Genomic DNA, 19,356 nt, shown 5'->3' on the forward strand with positions numbered 1-19,356 from the left:
AACTTGAACATTAAATTTCTTAGAAGTGCCTTAAATGTGCACACGCTCACAGAAACACACGTTTGACTAGCACTGCCTCCCCTGGGAATTTTGAGGAGGATTCTCGTTGCATCACTGTATGCCACTTGTAACCTGTGCAAGCTAGACTTTTTGTTAGAATGACCACAGATGTGCAGTATAGAGTGGGGTGCAGTATGCTTTAAATAATGCCACTTTAACAGGTGTGGAACAACAGCTGAATGTGCGTGCAATGGTGTTTGCTTGCACATATAGCTTGCAGCACTGCCTGTAAATATCATCATCGTCGCTCATATTGGCTGTGATAAAGTGTCCAAGATATTTTATCTGTTCACAGACTGCAAGACTGTTGCTGGACAACTTAAACACAGGAAAATTAAGCCTTTTATCCTGGGTGTTTCTGTAGGTTAGAACAACACTTTTGCTCGAGTTATATTTTAAATTATATTCCATTCCATACCCAGTAGTAACATCTAGGAGCTGCTGCTGCTGATTTGTTCAATTTAGTGATGAATGACTCATGTAGACACTGAGGGTGGTTTCCCAGGAGCACTACTCAGCCTAAAACAGCTCTGTACAGCGTGGTTTGAGTCAGCCCATCTGAAAGCAGTTTTGTTCCCACGCCAGCTCCATGAAGCCCCTAGCCAATCAGCGGCCAGAATCACGATACCGGCCCAACTCAGCCTTGCCAGGTACCTCAATGGAGCAGGGACTAAAAATAGGGGAGAAAATACCAAAGCGTGCCCTTGGAAACCGTGGTCGGGCTGAACTGCATCGGTCCGAGTTGCCCTGAGTAGTGTTCCTGGAAAAGCACCTTAAGGCTGCAGAACCAGGCATATCAGCTCTACTAACTCCAACAGACCTGACCGGCAATCTGAAGTTGCAAGTGTGGTATTCTGGCCACAGAGCGGTGAGGGTCTGAGTGACATTTCATTCACCATGTAAAGGGTCATTTTGGCACATACTGGCTCAAGAAAATGAGTTCAAAATACGAAAAAGTTGTAAAGTATCACTTTAAGTTATCTTGGTGTCATGGTCTGGGGTGAGTCCTCCTCTCTCTGCTAAACCTTCTCTGAGCTTCTCCTGCAGGTGGGCGTGTCAAGGAGTGGACCAGCTGCAGCCCATCTGCTCATCAGTTGGCCAGGGACATATAAGCTGCTGGGAGACATCTTTATTCGCTGGATGATTAACTCAACTTCGGTATCTATGACTCCCGAGCCTGATTACTGAGTAATCCGAATAGATATCGTCCAAGTCGTACTTCTAGCCAGATTGCTGGTTCCTGTGTGTTTTTCCAAGCTTGCCTGATTTTTGTAAGCTGCCTCTTCTCCAGATTTCCACCACCACCTTTCACACCGTCCTGCAACCTACCGGACCAGTCCCGCTGTCTCCCAGCCGCTCCCTGGCTGTCCGCTCCATACTGACCTTACCTTACCGGATCCTGCTCCCTATTCCGTGCTCAGCTCCTCCAGTCCTCCAGCAACCTGGAAACCCAGTCTCCTATGATCCAGCGTGTGTCTCTGTCTCCCACTCCTCACGGACTACCCCCCCAGAACAACCCTTCTCTGGTTTCCCCTGGATCACAAACTGTAAGTCTCGACCTGTACCTCATTTGTCCGGATCCTCAACATCCACTAACTCTTCCCCCATCTCTAGATAACCCCCCGGAGCCCCAGCTGGATTTTCCTGCTGCGCTTTTAGTTCACGTTTTATAAACTTTCTTTTTTATACCATACTCAGACTCTGTGAATGATTCTGCATGTGGTGGGTCAGACACCTTCCCCCCTAACATGACACTTGGTTGGACAAGTTTTTGTTTATATTTATACATTGTTTTCATTTTGTTCTCAATTCTCTCAACTACTTAGCTTTAGTAGGAGGATGTTTTATCTCAACAAGCTTTATTCTGTAAGTGAATAAATATATGGGTGCATATAGGACACACCCAAAGTCTTTTCTGGATTTGAATCATTTGGATGTGATACACTGATTTAACTATAACGCTGTTGGCAGACAAAGCAGAAATGTGATCAGTAATTCTCAGTTTTTACTGTGATAAAAGCTGAGCCAATCAGGGGATGGGTGGGCGTGTCTAGCAGCAACTTTAACGAGCCCCCAATGAAACGACTCATTCTGAAAGGTACTGAAAATGTCAAAGAGCTGGTGAGATTGCATTTTCCTGTTTTGTATAGACCACAAAATTTTTCTAACTTTAAATATATAGTCGCAGCACGTCCCCTTTAACATGTGCTTTTGTAGCAGGAAGTCCTTTACAGTTCTCCAATCAGCCCCAAGACAAAATGCACATTGCCGTACATGAAGCATTAAAAAGGCAAAGCGAGGTTTAATTTATACATTTATTCTAATCACAACTGTACAGGAATGTATCGTCACAGCAGAAACACAACCTAAACCTGACCGTGGAACAACAGCCGTCACAACACATCCAGAACTCCAACAGAAATGTACAGGCTCAGATCATTTCAACTCAACATTTAGATTCCTCTTGATTATCATCATAGTTATTATTATTCACATAGAACTATCTGTCTTTCAAATATCTTTGTTTTAAAGAGCATAAAACAAAGACGGTGGCTGATCCACCGTCTTGGCTTATATGAAGGGAAAACACTGAAAACTGGGGGCGTCGGGAGGAGTGAAGCCAACTTATTACAGCTTATCAGATTTTTCTGTTATTTTATGTATTTATATTAGCTCATACAAGGCTTTGCAGTAGTTACAGAAGGTTGCAGACATTTGGGGGTTAACTTTTAGGGTTAAATCACTCGGACATCACTGACACAAAGGGGTGTTGACAAAGAAATCATGAAGCTGTTAAACAACAGGAATAGATAAATACGAAGGCACGGAGATTTGCAGAATAAACACCAAATTTAGAAATAATGGTGATAAAAGAGGAAGACGAGAAGGAGGTTAAGTTGATTAAAGGCAATTTTACTAACCAAACACTAGAGGGCGCTTTAGGAGCGCCTGTTTTAATGTTGATTGGATGGGCTATATAAAGCCTTGAAATGTGAAGAAATATATTTTTGAAATCACTGTTGTGCCCAGTAGCGGTTTTAGGCAGGGGCAGACAGGGCAGTTGCCCGGGGCGGCATTTTTTCATGACACAAAAGGGGCGCACAAGCGCTGAGTAAAAAATAAAAAAATAAATCTGCGCCGCACTGAGGTGTTCTATTATCTGTCATATCACAGTGTCTGGATTGGAAACGGCAAGTTGGCGCCCCCTGCAGCTGCAGGCGCTCCTGCTGACTGAGAATGTTCACGTGTACCGTGCGTGTATAAAGAAGAGGAAGGGGAGGGGTGCGGCGGGGGAATTCACCTCTGGGTCTTTCCCAAATGAAATGAGCAGGTAGAGGCTGAATCAACTGTAACATGGCTATAGTCAATCACATCTTGATGTTCTTCTATTTAACGCACATTTCATTCATAATATCATAAACACAGGCCTATCATTCTTTCAGGTTTTTCTGACTTGTGTGAAATGACCAAATAAAAAAGGAAAAACAATGATTTTGTGGTCACATAAAGTGATAAAGATAAAGGTATGTACGCTCTCATGATGCATGTTTTCAATTTTTTAAACCAGTTAACTGGGGTTTTAACAGTTAAATTCGGTCAACTATTTGCTAACAGAGCTAATAGGGCTGAAATATTGAAACGAATATTCAAATGGTTTGAAAAAATTCCTTGAATCGTTTTTTACTGATTCAAACTAGGATTTGTTAAATGCTTGCTGTGGCCTGTGGCCTGCCTGAACAATAACAAACACATGTTGATCATGTTCACATAATAATAAATAAAACAACTCTACAAGCAAACAAAGCTACTTCTGTCTCTGCTTCTCCGTCTCCTATCTCTTCCTCTCTGTGTCAGATTTTTAGTTACTCCTCTGCCTCCTTTAGCGATAATGGTACGTGTAATAAATGTAGCATTTTTGTAGCTTTGGAGGCGAGGGTGTCGGAATTGGAGTCCCGGCTCTGCGCTGTTGAAAAGCCCGTAAACAGCCGTAGCTACTTAGCTAGCGCGGGGCTAACTAGCTCAGAACCATCCCGTAGCTACCCTCCAGCAGAACCCAAGCAGCCGGGACCTCAGGCCGGCTGGGTGACGGTACGCAGGAAGCATAGAACTCAGCCTGTGGGCCACCACCAACCCGTCCACGTTTCTAAAAGATTTTCCCCGCTCAGTGACGCACCCACTGACAAGCCGACTCTGATCATTGGCAGCTCCATAGTCAGAAACGTGGCATTAGAGACTCCAGCAACCATAGTTAAATGTTTACCTGGGGCCAGAGCGGGCGACATTAAATCTTATCTGAAACTGCTGACTAAGGATATGCGTAAATACAGTAAGATTGTTATCCACGCTGGCGGTAACGACACCCGGTTACGCCAATCGGAGGTCAGTAAAATTAATGTTGCTTCGGTGTGCAAGTTTGCCAAAACAATGTCGGACTTCGTAATTTTCTCTGGCCCCCTGCCTGATCGGACCAGTGACGTCATGTTTAGCCGCACGCTGTCCTTCAACCGCTGGCTGTCTAGGTGGTGTCCTGAAAACAACGTGGGCTACATTGATAATTGGAAAACTTTTTGGGGAAAACCTGGTCTGATGCGGGGAGACGGCATCCATCCCTCTTTCGATGGAGCAGCTCTTCTTTCTAGGAACATGGCCAGTTTTATTAGTCCTCCATGACTACCCAGGGTCCAGACCAGGAAGCAGAGTCGTAATTTAACCCACCCCTCTGCAGCTTCTGTACTGTTACCCACCCACTACCCCATAGAGACAGTGTCCTGCCCACGGCCAAAATCACACAGATTGAATATCAGGCTTAATAAAGCAAATCATGGAAATCTCATAAATATTAGAACAAATTCAACCGAGCAGAAAACTAGAAAAATTAAATGTGGGTTGTTGAACATTAGATCCATTTTTTCTAAGACTTTGTTAGTTAATGACTTGATTTGTGATAATCAGATCTCTTTGCTCTCTCTCACAGAATCCTGGCTGCAGCAAGAGGACTATGTTAGCTTAAACGAGTTGACTCCTTCAAATTATTCAAATCATCATATTGCTCGAAGTACAGGGCGAGGAGGAGGGGTAGCAACCAGTTTTCATTCGGACTTATTAATCAGTCCCTTACCAATTAATAGCTACAGTTCGTTCGAACATCTTATTCTTAGTTTTCCTAATCCAGATTGCAAAACTGTAAAACCACTCTTGTTTGTAGTTTTATATCGTCCACCAGGCCCTTACTCTGAGTTTTTGGATCAGATCTCTGATTTTTTATCTGATTTGGTGCTACATACTGATAAGGTCATTGTAGTGGGGTGTAACAGACGCTGTCTATTTTGGTGGCCACAAGGTGGCCTCATCGCTACATCTTGCTCTCCTGGCTCTAACGGAGCCAGGTGCAGCTCATTTCAATCAGTGCGCTCCCTGTTAAAAGGCAGCTCCTTCTGACATTCGAGGAGGGAAGCTTAGAAGAGGCCTGGTGTTAGAGCGAGTGTTCCTCTTTTTCCTTCCTAGAAAACCTGACGTTAAAGTCTCGTTTGATACCTATGTGGTTAGATTATCCTTCCTCGAAATATCAAGCTTGGTTGTGTTTCACTAGCATACTCGTAAAAGAGTTCAGCTCACCCTTTTGGTGGAGTTTTTGGTGTTCCTCCAAATTCCTTCCTTTTACCCGGTTTAGTCCCGGCGCTTTGTGTTTAGTTGTTTATTGTTATTTACCCACGTGTTGGATGACCTCTTTGTTTATTAATCTTAGTGTTGTTTGCCCAGTGTAACCGGGTCACCTTAGTTCCCGGAAGTAATTCTGGTTGTACGTGTCATGCCGCTGACACAGGAGAGGCCAGGTGTGTAGTTAGAGGGCTGCTATAATTAGGGCAGCTGGGGTCTAGCCGCAAAAGTCGAAAGCCTCGCTTTGGGTGCAGACGTGGGTGTAGCTAAGTGGTGAGTGATCTGGCTTTGCTTTAGTTTAAAGGTTTTTTCCTTAATCGGTTTCTCTTTATGAAATGTGAGCAGGACTGAGGGGTGAACAACCGGGAATTTACATTGGCAAGCGGTCGGCCGATGAGGTACTGGTTTACAACATTCATAGCATTTTTTGTGCTTCGTTAGAATAGGACTAACAATGCGTGTTTTGTTCACAGATCTTAGCCTGCTACTGTTTTTCCAGTTCTTTTTATTAAACCTTTTCCAGCTCTTTTATTAAACCCTTTTTCCGGTTCTATTTTATCAATAGTCGTCTTCTCTAGAGGGGAAAGGAAGGAACACTTTTATGAGACTGGTGGTTAACATTGAGGACAGTGCTGTCTCTGGGAGGGTGTCATGACGTGCTGCGGAGTGGAGCAGAGATAAGGCGAGGATCCAGACCGGGGAGGAAGCAGGCAGACAGGTAGAAAAAAACTTCACAGGTTTATTAGGACGCACGCTGACAATGAAACAATGACTCCACACAGGACACAAAACAGACAGGGTTTAAATACAGGAGGACCGGGAGCTAAGGTGATTGGGAAACAAGAGGCAGGTGGGGGTAATTAACGAGACAGAGCTGAACTAAACAGGGAGACAGGACAGGGTGTGACAGTACCCCCCCCCCCCCCCCCTCAAAGGGCGGATCCCAGACACCCACAGGAACAAGGAGCAGGGCGGGAGGAGGGGGACCCGGAGGGAGGGCCCAGAGGAACCGAGGGACCTATGGAGAGGCGGCAGGGAACAGCAGAGTCCGGGGGCCTGCGGCAAATGAGGAGGCGACGGGCGCTTGGAGGCCGGCGCCTGCGGCAGAAGAGGAGGCGACGGGCCCATGGAGGCCGGTGCCTGCGGCAGATGAGGAGGCGACGGGGCCCTGGAGGCCGGCGCCTGCGGCAGAAGAGGAGGCGACGGGCCCTTGGAGGCTGGCGCCTGCGGCAGAAGAGGAGGCGATGGGCCCTTGGAGGCCGGCGCCAGCGGCAGAGGAGGAGACGAGGACGGACCCTTGAGGGTCTGCGTCCACAATAGAGGAGCTCTGCAGGCTGGGCCGGTGACAAAGTCTCTGCAGGCTGGGCCGGTGACAAAGTCTCTGCAGGCTGGGCCGGAGCGGCCCTCAAAACCACCATCGGAACCGGAAACCGTGGAGACGCCCGGCTGGACGGAGTGTCGACCTCTTGAGTGCAGAGAGCATCCCCAGATGAGGCGACTTCAGACGAGGCGACATCGTCAGACAAGGCGACTTCAGACGAGGCGACGTCGTCAGACGAGCCGACTTCAGACGAGGCAACGTCATCAGACGAGCCGACTTCAGAGACGGCGACGTCATCAGACGAGCCGACTTCAGAAGAGGAGGCGATGTCATCAGAGGAGGAGGCCACGTCATCAGACGGGCCGACTTCGGAGGAGGAGGCCACATCAGACGAGCCGACTTCAGAGGCGACGTCATCAGACGAGCCGACTTCAGAGGAGGAGGCAACGTCATCAGACGAGCCGACTTCAGAGGAGGAGGCGACATCATCAGAGGAGCCGACTTCAGAGGAGGAGGCGACGTCATCAGAGGAGGAGGCCACGTCATCAGACGAGCCGACTTCAGAGGAGGAGGCGACGTCATCAGAGGAGGAGGCCACGTCATCAGACGAGCCGACTTCAGAGGCGACGTCATCAGACGAGCCGACTTCAGAGGAGGAGGCAACGTCATCAGACGAGCCGACTTCAGAGGAGGAGGCGACGTCATCAGAGGAGCCGACTTCAGAGGAGGAGGCGACGTCATCAGAGGAGGAGGCCACGTCATCAGACGAGCCGACTTCAGAGGAGGAGGCGACGTCATCAGAGGAGGAGGCCACGTCATCAGAGGAGGAGGCCACGTCATCAGACAGGCCGACTTCGGAGGACACGCCTTCGGACACGTCGACTTCAGAGGAGGCGCCTTCGGACACGTCGACTTCAGAACAGGCGCCTTCGGACACGTCGACTTCAGAACAGGAACGGGTGTCGACTTCAGAACAGGAACGGGCGTCGACTTCCCTTGACTTCTTGTCCGAGGGCGTCGGCTTCGGGTCCGGGGGCGTCGACTTCTGGTCCTTCGGTTTTCGGACGGTCGACCTCTGGACCGGAACCGGAACCGTCTACTTCGGGCCCGGAGGAGTCAGCTTCTGGTCCCTCGACTTCTGAACCGCCGAGTTTTGGTCCGGATCCGGTACCGTCTGCTTTTGGGTCGGTAGCAGGGCCGCTGCTAGGAGAGCTTGGAGCGATGAGGAGAGGCGGGAGGTCAGCTTGTCCAACTCTAGCTCCCTGACGCTGAGCGCCCAACGGAGCTGGGCCAGCTCAGTCCGCTGACCAGCGAGATCTGCTGGGTGAATCCCGCACTCGCTCCTCTGGCCCAGAGACGAGGAGGATAGAGCATCCAGGTGAGACTCCTGGCGGCTGAGGAGCTCGCGGAACCGGTCGAGCTCTGCCTGTTGTTCTATCAGCCGGGCTGCGATTGCTGCTCCTTCCTCTGCAACCGACGGAGGCTCCGGTTCGGCAGGAGACGGGACTGGTGGTCTGGCCGGGGGCGTGTCCGAACTGCCACGCCGGGCACGGCCAGCGGCGGGCTCGAAGCTCCGTCCAGAAGCGCAGGGCTGCGGTGGCTTCCGGCGTCTCTCCCCACGCCGTGGACCGACTCCGGGGGTACAGATCGCCAGCCTCGTGCCCCCATAGCTGGAGCGATCTGGCAGCGGCTCCCAGTCCAAACATGCCTCCGGTTCCGGGAGGACAGGGAGGAACGCCGCGGCCGAAGGTCGGCGATGCCGGCGGCGGCAGCGAGGCGGAGCTGGGCCTGGAGACGGAGAAGCCGGCTGGTGGGTCGGGGTAAGCCACTGGAGCAGATTCTCCCAAGGCAGGATCTCCCGGCTGGATCCATCAACGGGTTCGGGTGGAGTCATTCTGTCACGACGTACTGCGGAGTGGAGCGGAGATAAGGCGAGGATCCAGACCGGGGAGGAAGCAGGCAGGCAGACAGGTAGAATTAACTTCACAGGTTTATTAGGACGCACGCTGACAATGAAACAATGACTCCACACAGGACACAAAACAGACAGGTATGGCGTCAGAGGCATGCCACAACACGTGCACGCGGATTGGGTCCACATCGCGCGTGTGAACGGGACTCGCGAGTGAAAATATACATAGCGAGAGGTCATTTGTGCACTGAGAGGGAGCAAACTGTGTCTGTGAGCGCACAAGGATGTGCACAAGTGACAAACCTGAGTGCGCGCGTTGCCAACGAGCACACGGCAGAGGAAAACGTGCGCGCGCGGCAGCCTCTCTGCGCGCTCGGCAGCCTCTCTGCGTGCTCGGTTTCTGACTCTGCTCGCTCGGCTGTAAGGGGTTTTGGCACTCTGGAGGCGTGGCCTGTGGCAGATCTTCTCCGTCCTCTGATTGGTTAGTTTACCCCGCACTTTACCCTCTACCTATCTATATAAAGAAATCTGATATTCAGTAGTTGTTGTCATAGCTCAGCTGGTAGAGCTGGTGACTCTCCCCCCAGAGGATCCAGGTTCGAGTATGGGCAAGGTAAATAGAGTAGATGTTGTGTAATTTTTTCCTAATTCCTGTGATATTATTTTACAGTTGTGACCGTTCAACTGTCATTAAACGTCCGAATGTTTGCTGGGCAGTGTTTTAAAAAGTGCACATAAGCTAGATGATTTTAACCATATAAAATTAATATTTTTTGTGATACTGGAAAAATACATACTGAAATAAAACTACTGATTGAAAACTTTATGACTGTGGTTGTATAATATATGACTCACTAATACACTGCAAAGGCCCTTAGAGTGGGGCTTCCAGAGAGAAAGAGAGATAATTTGTATTCTGTCAAAGTAGTAATATTACTTCAGCCACTCTTGAGAGGAGACTCCAGGTAAAAATAGACTTGTGGGTGTAGGTATGTTCAAGTTTAAAAAGTTCTTGCTTCATTAATGTATTGTTTATTTTTTTCAGCATTTAATTGACAAATTATCCTTTCAAATAATTAATTGATGAGTTACATAATTGTCCATTTAGAATTGTTGAATGGACTGAGTCAAGTTTGGTGCACTTTATATATTTCAAAACATGTTTTTTTATTTATTTTAATGATTCATATAAATAATTTAAATGTTAATTTAATGAAATATTTCTATTTTTTCATTACCTCACCCTTGTTTTGACAAAAACGGGACCTTGCTGGATAATATCATGGAGAAACTATTTGTTCACAGTACTTGGCTCAGTGAGGATCTGTATACCAAAGGAGGAGATACTCAGAAATCTGTCTGCAGATTGTTACAACCATGGACGTCACTAGGATTGAGAAATAGGGGGGGCTTAGCCCCAGGAGCTTGACCTTGAACATTTTTTTCACACCCTGCAAAAACTTTGTCAATTAATTCATTATCTGAAGAACATTTAACAAAACCTATTATTTCATCACTTTCTTTTCCTTTCCTACCTTTGTGCATTTTCTCTCTTCTTTTTATAAATAATAACGCTTAATCAGTTCATTGGTCGGGTCTATGTTGAAGAAAGATTTTATATAAGTCCATTAAAAATTAGATATGTTATATTTCCAAATAAAGCTATTCATTTCAGTTTACTGCACTTAACATGGGGAAATGTTGCAGTCATTTGTTTAATTACAACTTGCTTAATTATAAATGTTACTGAAATTTGACAAAGAACAAATGAATAATTGTCAAACTTGTATTCTGCCAAATGAGTGTGCAGTTGACAGTTTTAATATATGAATAACACTGATATGATATGGAATAAAGGAGTATGTAATTAACAATTACAAGACAAAATAACAATATATATATAAATTAGGGCTGGGACTTGATTAAAATTTTTAATCTAATTAATTAGAGGCTTTGTAATTTATTAATCTAAATTAATCGCATTGTAATCGTTCAGGAAAATGTGCTCTCAAAGCAAAACTTAATTAAAATTATGAGACAGAGAATTAAACATTAGACATAGTTACAGTTGTGGTCAGAAGTTTACATACACTTGTAAAAAATATAATATAATGGCTCTACTGAGTGTCCCGTTATTTCTAAAACTCTGATTTTTCTCTGATAGAGTGATTGGAACAGATACTTCTTTGTCACAAAAAACATTCATGAAGTTTGGTTCTTTAATGTCTTTATTATGGGTTAACATAGTCACTCATAATCACTCACAAGAAGTTAAGAGGCCATGCTATGAAGCTCAGTTCACTGACACGTTTCTAAGTCACCAAAATTGCTAGTTCATGTTGCTGTATGTATATTTGTGACCCAGCAAATGTGATCACTTTTCTCTGTTAACCCATAATAAAGACATTAAAGAACCAAACTTCATGAATGTTTTTTGTGACAAAGAAGTATCTGTTCCAATCACTCTATCAGAGAAAAATCAGAGTTTTAGAAATAACGGGACACTCAGTAGAGCCATTATATTATATTTTTTACTAGTGTATGTAAACTTCTGACCACAACTGTATTACTGTAAAACTAAAGATTTTAATAAAAAAATGCATTTTAATTAATCAAATGTCACTGTGTGATTTGAAACAAGACCCAAATCAACTAAAATTTATTATTACAAATAGAAAATGCCTGCAAAGGGTTCCTGAGCCTTTAAATAGTCTGTCTAGTTGAATGACTGAAATAAATTTGACTTTGCACCAGATTCTAATTTTTCCAGTTTCACTTGTTTGTATAATTGGGAGTTTTTATTAGCATTTCTGCTCATAATGTAGTAAAAACACACATATAAATAATAATCCTTCAAAATGACAGTAGAACAGGCACAAATATGATCTAGGACTTAAATGTGCTAACTTTTAACACCAGAGCAGGCATGGCATATTCTGAGAATGGTCAGGAACACTAACTGGTTCCAGTTGGATGACTGGAGGATGATGGGAAGATAAAAGATCATGGCGAGGAAATAATGATCTGACGAACAGGTGAGCGGACCTTCCTTACATGGGAAGTCCTGCTGTCTCAGGGATGCTGCAGACCCGCAGATTCACGCCTGCAGCAGCGAATCTGGTGTGATCTCCAGCCTGATCACAACTTCCTCGTTCCTCGCTGCCCCTGATGCACGTAAGCATCCGCCCCTTAGCTGATGACAGCTTCAACACACCTGCTGCTTAATGATAGTAATGCATGTGATGTTTAGACAGAGACTCGTCTCAGAAACGTATGACTCCCCGACAGAATTGTTTAGAAAATCATCAGAAAAGTTTCAGAGTGTTTCTGTTTTAACTTAAACTTCTGTTTTCAACTTTAAGACACGTTGTTTGTGATTGTTTACAGAGCAGTGAAAACACGGAGCGTTCTCCCAGCGGCAGCCAGGTGCCTCTCGTTTGTCTGACTACTTTCATAAACTACTGTTAGGGCACAGAATTATTCTGTCTGGTGCTTTCAGCGCTGCACAGATGTTACGTAAATGTTAAAAATATAGCTTACCACAACTTTTGTAAAGTTTCTTGTGCCACCGGACAGCTGCAGCAGTAACGATTTCTGAAAAATGTCCGTGACACGGACTCCGTTGTTGTCTGGAAGTTTTTTTTTTTCAAGTTAAGAAAAGAGGCGGACGGGTTTCCTAAATCCTGCATCAGTCCAAGCAAGGCAACTTCTTTCCGTTTTTATTCCGTTAGTAGCCATTAGCACTGTGCATTGTTGTGTGCGTCAGTGATATTCAGTCTACGAGGAAGTCGTGCAGTGACAAAGGTTCCGCCGTGCTCGAAATGCAAGCTGCGATTAAATGCGTGGATTTTTTTTAACGTGTCGTTTTTTTATAATTAATCATAATTAACGCGTTAAAGTCCCAGCCCTAAAAAAACTCAAAATGATAGGGGGGGCTTGTGATTATTTTAGGGGGGCTGAAGCCCCCCTAAAACGGACCTAACGACGTCAGCGGTTACAACCCAGACTGGAAGTGGTGGGCTGTAATAAGAAAGGAGACCAAACAGAGGAGTGGGGGGTTCAACAACTGATTTATTTAACCAAAGTAAGGATTTACTAAAGCAAGTTAGTGAACAGAAAATGGCCATCTCAAGGTTTTACTCGGATGTCCCTCAGCAGGGTGCAGCACTGTTGAAGGTCATCTGAATGAAAGCTTGATATGCAGCTTCTTTATGAAAGTGTGTAAATATACAGTGTGGTTGCTGTACATATGTTGAGGTTCTCAGACATCAGGCGTCTTTGCCCAGGCCTTCACTAGTGGGCTATTTTAAAAGTTGGTAAGGAGAAAAACCACAGCATATAGCTGATTGTTTACAAATGCAAGGAGGGGAATAACAATCAAAAAGCTTGTGTTCTTGGACCAGATGAATGGAGTGCTCCACATGCACTCTCAGACATGTTATGGCTTCTGTTTCTATAACTTCACATGCAGACATTTGAGTTTTGCCAGAAAGGAAAGGACTAACCTGGGAATCTGGTGTGTTGAAAATGCTACAACTAGAGATGGTCATCATGGTAGACAGGGGTTTCTTCATTGATGACATTGTGCCCTGCAAAGTGTACAGGCCAGCTTTCCTTTCTGGCAAACCTCAAATGTCTGCATGTGAAGTTATAGAAACAGAAGCCATAACATGTCTGAGAGTGCATGTGGAGCGCTCCATTCATCTAGAACAGCTGAAAAAGAAAAAGAGATATTATGGGTGGTGTGTGTCAGCCTTCAGAAAGATGCTGATCAACTAGCTGAACAGGCAGAAAATAAACCGAGCACGCTCATGGCTCAAATGATAACAAAATCTAATACTCTAAGGAAGAGATACAGGGACAAATGCAGTGAACTGACAGATGTTGAGTCAGAGCTGGAATCAAAAACTAGTGAGCTAAGGCACATGCATTAATCCTGTTGTGTGTGAAAAAAATGCTGTAGCATGTTCAATAACATGTAACTTTCCATGCAACTATGTATTTGCTATGTTCCAGGCATACATTTTTTTGTTGTTTATCTCAGGGTACATTATAATACATTGAATTCTCAGAGGATTTTTTTATGTACATATATATCCGTGGATTCTCATGTGTGTTTCTTTATGGCATTAAAAAGGTTAAAAATGGCATTAAAATGGCATTAAAAAGCATTAAATTTGTTTTGCTGATTTCTGCAGAAACCCTGGATAAAGAAAGTCACTCATCCTGCCGGAAAGATTACACACGAGTGTAAGGTGTATGGAGCTTTCAGTGAACTATTTTCAGTTGGTGAAAAAAAAATCATGAATGAAAGAATTTGGAAAATCAACAGTTCATAATTGTTTTTAAGAATAAAAACAACAGGTTTTTTTCAGTCATTCTTGTGAAATTGATATTACTAATATTATTTGAAACACATGATCAAAATACAGTTCAACCCCAATAAAAAACATAAGAGATGTTTGATGCTTTTGGTGCTAAACTTTGGATCCATGACAGGTGGTCACTAGACTTTTAAAACCAGTCTAGAGCAGTTTCCGTTTTTATCTGCATGGCACAGCATGATGGTTGTTTCTGTCCTCCAGGTAAAGGCACAGTTGAAAGGAACACAAGGAAATCATGGATGGATTGGATGATTTTACAGTATCGATTCTAAATGGTATGTCAACCTTGTGTTTCAAAATATATTCATCTGTGTAAACTGCTGAGTAACTGGATTGTTTATGCTCACAGTTGTTTAATTTAACTATGTTCTGTAATCCTTATTCACATAGATTCTGAGATTGGAGATTCTCCTATGTTTTTTAAATGTTTGTTATGTTTTTTTAGCTGACAAGGATAGTCGAGTAACGCAGGCCAGGCATTACAAGACTCTGCAGGCAATGTATAAGAAGCCAAAGCCCAACCAAGACGCTGTCCGGCAAATCCTTGACCTTGAGTTTCAATCAAGACGAGCCTTCATTGACAGTGATGTTCTGAAAGAAGAGGAAAGAGCCGGAAAGATTCTCGAGGCATACCCATGTTTCAAGGAGCTTCACAATGTAAGTGGCTTATTTTTTATTGTTTCTTCCCCATAAAGCAAGCATATACTTTTTTGTTTCTTTCACTATAGGTGATGGACGAGCTGAGGCGCATCCTGGATAAAGGCAACTGCACATTCCTGACAGAATTAAAGAAGCGATGGGATGACTTCTGCTCCACGGTTCAGTTTTACGGTGTTTGGAAGAAGGTGTTGAAGCCACCCATGAACCTGGATGAAGGTTAGTCATTGTGCTGTCAGCCACACACCATGTAACTGTTGCTACAGATATAAGTATGATTATCGTTATGTATATTGTTAACACTGATGAAACTGGAATAATTGTACCATATTGGTTAGAATGTCAGATGACCCCTCTTTAATAAAGTATATAGTTAAATATTTCTTAAGCTGAGGAGACCAAACTTTCTCAGAGAAAAAGATGATAGCTGGGGTGCACTGTCACATCCACTCCTGCCGGAACCAACCGGACTCCACCTCCCATCAGGCCAGGAGTCGAACCTACTGCTCCCGTCAGAAGCCAAATTTCCCGCTCCTCTCGGAAGCACACACCTGGAGCAGCTGGCTTTTTCCTGCCTCCCGCTCCAACTCCAGCCGTGGGGTAATTCACCGTCTGTGACAGCATGACTGAGCCCTGTCACGGATGGTGACTTACCCCACGGCTGGAGTCGATGGAGCGGGAGGCAGGAAGAAGCTGGCTGCTCCAGGTGTGGGTGGAGTGTGCTCCAGAGAGGAGCAGGAGGTTCGGCTCCGGATCGGAGCAAGGAGTTTAGAGTCTGTTAAGGTAAAAGAGGCTCTAGTCTTGAGCTTGAAGAACCCTCGATGACTGACGGCGTCTGGAAGAATGCTTCCGGCTTTTATGAGTGGCGTAGGGAACGTTGGCGAGTGCCGGAGGCACGAGGCCTGATAGGAGGTGGAGTCCGGTTGGTTCTGCTGGGAGTGGATCCGGCAAGAGTGGATGTGACAGTGCACTGTGTGTCCTTGAACATTGATAAGTTCGAGGGGCAACAAGAACAAGAAGCTTGACCTTTCTGTACATTACATCAACTACATTTAAAATTAAACACAACAAACCATAAAAATAGTCTACAGTGTTTAAATTTATTTATAATTTTATTTATATTGCTCTTTGTGACTGCTAGGATTCTGGGGCCTCATTCACCAAAACTTTGTAGAAATATTCCTAAATTCGTTCCTATGAAAGAAATTTAGATTGTTCGTACAAACAGTCAAAATCCTGATTTATGAAACATGCGGTGGCCTCTCGTACACACGTTCCTCTATACTCGTCTGATTAAAAATCACACATGCATACCCAGGTGCTCATGTCTGTTCAGTCATTTATATACAGAAACACCCTCAATTAACCATATTTGGTCACGCTACGTCCTCAGCACATTAAGGGATTCCTGTGTTCTACCCAGAAAAAAGAAAACTTGCGAGATCGAGACACTGGCTGCCAAAGTGCAAAAGAACCAAGCTAGTTGCAGAGGTTATAAACACAGTCGGGACAGAGGAGAGGTTCCTGTCGGGAATAAATTAAAAATAGAATTGAATAGCTCGTAGAGTAACGAGTTGTTATTTACATTTAAGAAGTCGATCTGCCTGGTGTTTGTTTTATTTGGAAATGTCTGAGAGTGCAGCCTCTTCTGAGCTGTCATTCAGTCTGGTTACCTTGAAGCGTGTGATTGGGGAGCAGAGGAGGTTCTGGAGGGTTCTAGTTGTAAAATAGAATATGGACTGGATTCGGATTTGTGCGGTTCATCTGTCGCTCCACAATGGATCCCAAATCACAGCATAGCTCCAGATGGATCTCCTGCCAGTGCATTCAAGGACTCGAGAGCATGCTCAAATCCTTAATAATAACATAGAAACAATCTTTTATTTAATTCAGGCAGTAAGCAAGTGCCGACTGGCTTGAGATCCAGTCAGCTGCGGAGTCGATGCTCTTGTGATTGACTCTTGAATGTCTAGACCTATAATATAAGATGAACAATTTTTGTCAAATGAGTGTACAAAATAATGCTTTCTGGTATTTAGAAAAATACAGGACTGTTAATGGTGGCACGGGATTATTTGTGAACTCAAGATGAAGCTGTCAATCAGATTTAGGCAGAGTAATGTTGAACTAAAAGTTGATTTACTGTGTTCCAGTGAAACACAACATAGCCCTGTTCAGGGCACTCCCCATGCTCTTCCCATCACCAGCTGTACCCCCCAAGAAGCTGGGACATGCCAGTGAGGCATTAATTCATGTCCTTCAGGTTAGTTTTCTCATATCTGTTGAATGTCTGCAAGTGGTTTTATTTTGTACATGCAGGGTTTTTCCTGACTCAAATTGAGGCAGAGGTGGTACCATCCTGACCATGCCCCACCACATACTCTGTGCATTCAACTGCCTCAATTTTTTAAAAGCCAAATATGTTATCGTTAAGTGTTTGAATCTAAGCTTCTGTGGATTAATTGAATATTTCATTTGACAACGTTTCAAGTGAAACAAAACTGGTTTGCTGCTAAAAAATATGAAATAAAACATCAAAATGATCAGGCTGAAATAACAGACTCTTATTATGAAAGGCTCAATAATATGCATTAGATTAGTGTTTATTTCCTTTTTACCATCTGATATTTATAGTTAAAATATTTTTATATATTTGACCCACATTTCAGTAACGTTTTAGGTTTGTATTAATAACACTCATCTTAGTCTAAATGACACATAAATATATGCAGTAAAATATAATGTATTTCATTAACATGCATTTGTATTGGAAATGGTAACAACATTTAATTTCTGCTGCTAACAATGCAATGATGGCATGTCTATTATGTACGGGTTGGCAATAATACAGTTTAAATTATGTTCACTACAACGGCTTGCTGTACTTCCTGCTCCTGTGTGTGGAGCAGACTTGTAGCAGTAATGTGACTCGTATCTGCAGCGGTTCTGATCCGTAGTGCTGCAGGATGCAGAATAAACAGGATGGTGGGGACTTTTCATCTCTCTCTCTCTCTCTCTCTCTCTCTCTCGAGGACTTTTCATCTTTCTCTCTCTCTCTCTCTCTCGAGGATTTTTCATCTTTCTCTCTCTCTCTCTCTCTCTCTCTCTCTTGGGGACTTTTCATCTTTCTCTCTCTCTCTCTCTCTCTCTCTCTCTTGGGGACTTTTCATCTTTCTCTCTCTCTCTCTCTCTCTCATAATGTAATGTAATTAAAATTAGTATTAGACAGAGTCTCTAAGTAATTAAAATTAAATGGTCAGTCATGTGGGGACAGCAATTGTGTCTCAAGTAGTTGGACTGCACCAGTAACATTTCAGATTCTCTGTTCTACCATGAAGAAATAATTTGTCCTTTTTCTTTAGCCAACAGAAGATCCAGCCATGTACCTCCAGAAGAGATCCCTCTTGGGCCCGGTTTTGCTGTTTGATGGGTCATCCTGTCTTGTGGCACTGGAAACCACTCCCATCACCACATTTGCAAAAGAAGACCTCGGTCAAGGTTTGCTGTATCTAATGGCATACTGCTACACCCTGCATCTCACTTATCCAAAGTGTGTGGCAACCCTTCTGTCTGTCATTCAGACTGAAGTTTTAAAGGACAATATCCATGAGCAAGACACCACAGGCTCATACAAAAAAGCCATGGCAGAGTGGAAAAGTTTTTGTTAGAAGTAGCACTGTCCAAGCTAGACTGTCATGTTTGTTCAGAAAAGTTCTTACCCAACATTTAGAGGTTGTGATGTAGACATTTACAACTACATTCTTAATTTTTTTTTGTTAGATTCTTCCTGACACTGTATACGTTACCAAAAAAAAATCGGTGTCTAAAATGTTCATCTTAAAACAAAGTTTTAGTATATGAAATGTTGAGGTTCTTCATGTGTTAGAGGAATACAAAACAATACGCTTAAAATTAAGATTTGTTAAGAAAGTCGTTGATCTGTGCGATGTTTGGAAAAATTTTTGACATTTGAAAAGAAATTTCAAATAAAGGTTGTTTATTACACCCTGTGCCTAATTTCTTTTATTATAAATTCTTTGTCTTGATTTAAAACAAAACCTATTAATGATTCTTGATTGCAGAAGATTAATCTTGTACAGTTGCTTGTTCCAAGATTGTTCATCTCAACATGAGAGGGATAAAAAACTGAAAAAAGCACCAACAGGCTAGTTTTGAGTTAATTTTATTTAATTTTGCACTTGAAATTAGTGTTTCACTACTTGTATTAAGAAATCTGTCACTTGTCTAAAGTGTAGATATTTTTTCTTATTTCAAGAAGTCTTACCAAGTGCAATTATCTTGCTGCACTGGCAGATTATTTCACTTAATTTAAGGTCATTTAGACTAAATTCAACTATTTTTTA

General features: G+C 43.8%; 1 protein-coding gene across 2 annotated transcripts; it reads left to right on the forward strand.

Moving 5' to 3' along the window:
• Positions 1-3,514: 3,514 nt before the first annotated feature.
• LOC139069588 (uncharacterized) lies at positions 3,515-18,997 on the forward strand. Of its 2 annotated transcripts, XM_070550093.1 has the most exons (8): positions 3,515-6,116; positions 6,284-6,436; positions 14,150-14,201; positions 14,537-14,610; positions 14,781-14,992; positions 15,064-15,211; positions 17,146-17,255; positions 18,355-18,997. In XM_070550093.1, the coding sequence occupies exons 4-8, from the start codon at positions 14,571-14,573 to the stop codon at positions 18,658-18,660; spliced, it is 816 nt and encodes a 271-aa protein (XP_070406194.1). In that variant the 5' UTR covers positions 3,515-6,116; positions 6,284-6,436; positions 14,150-14,201; positions 14,537-14,570; the 3' UTR covers positions 18,661-18,997. The 2 variants fall into 2 exon arrangements, with proteins under 2 accessions (XP_070406194.1, XP_070406195.1); XM_070550094.1 differs by having other exon boundaries at positions 3,515-6,436; positions 14,150-14,206.
• The last annotated feature ends 359 nt before the right edge of the window (positions 18,998-19,356 follow it).

The sequence above is a fragment of the Nothobranchius furzeri genome, chromosome 4 (genome assembly GCF_043380555.1).
Source record: "Nothobranchius furzeri strain GRZ-AD chromosome 4, NfurGRZ-RIMD1, whole genome shotgun sequence".
NCBI classification, from domain to species: domain Eukaryota; kingdom Metazoa; phylum Chordata; class Actinopteri; order Cyprinodontiformes; family Nothobranchiidae; genus Nothobranchius; species Nothobranchius furzeri.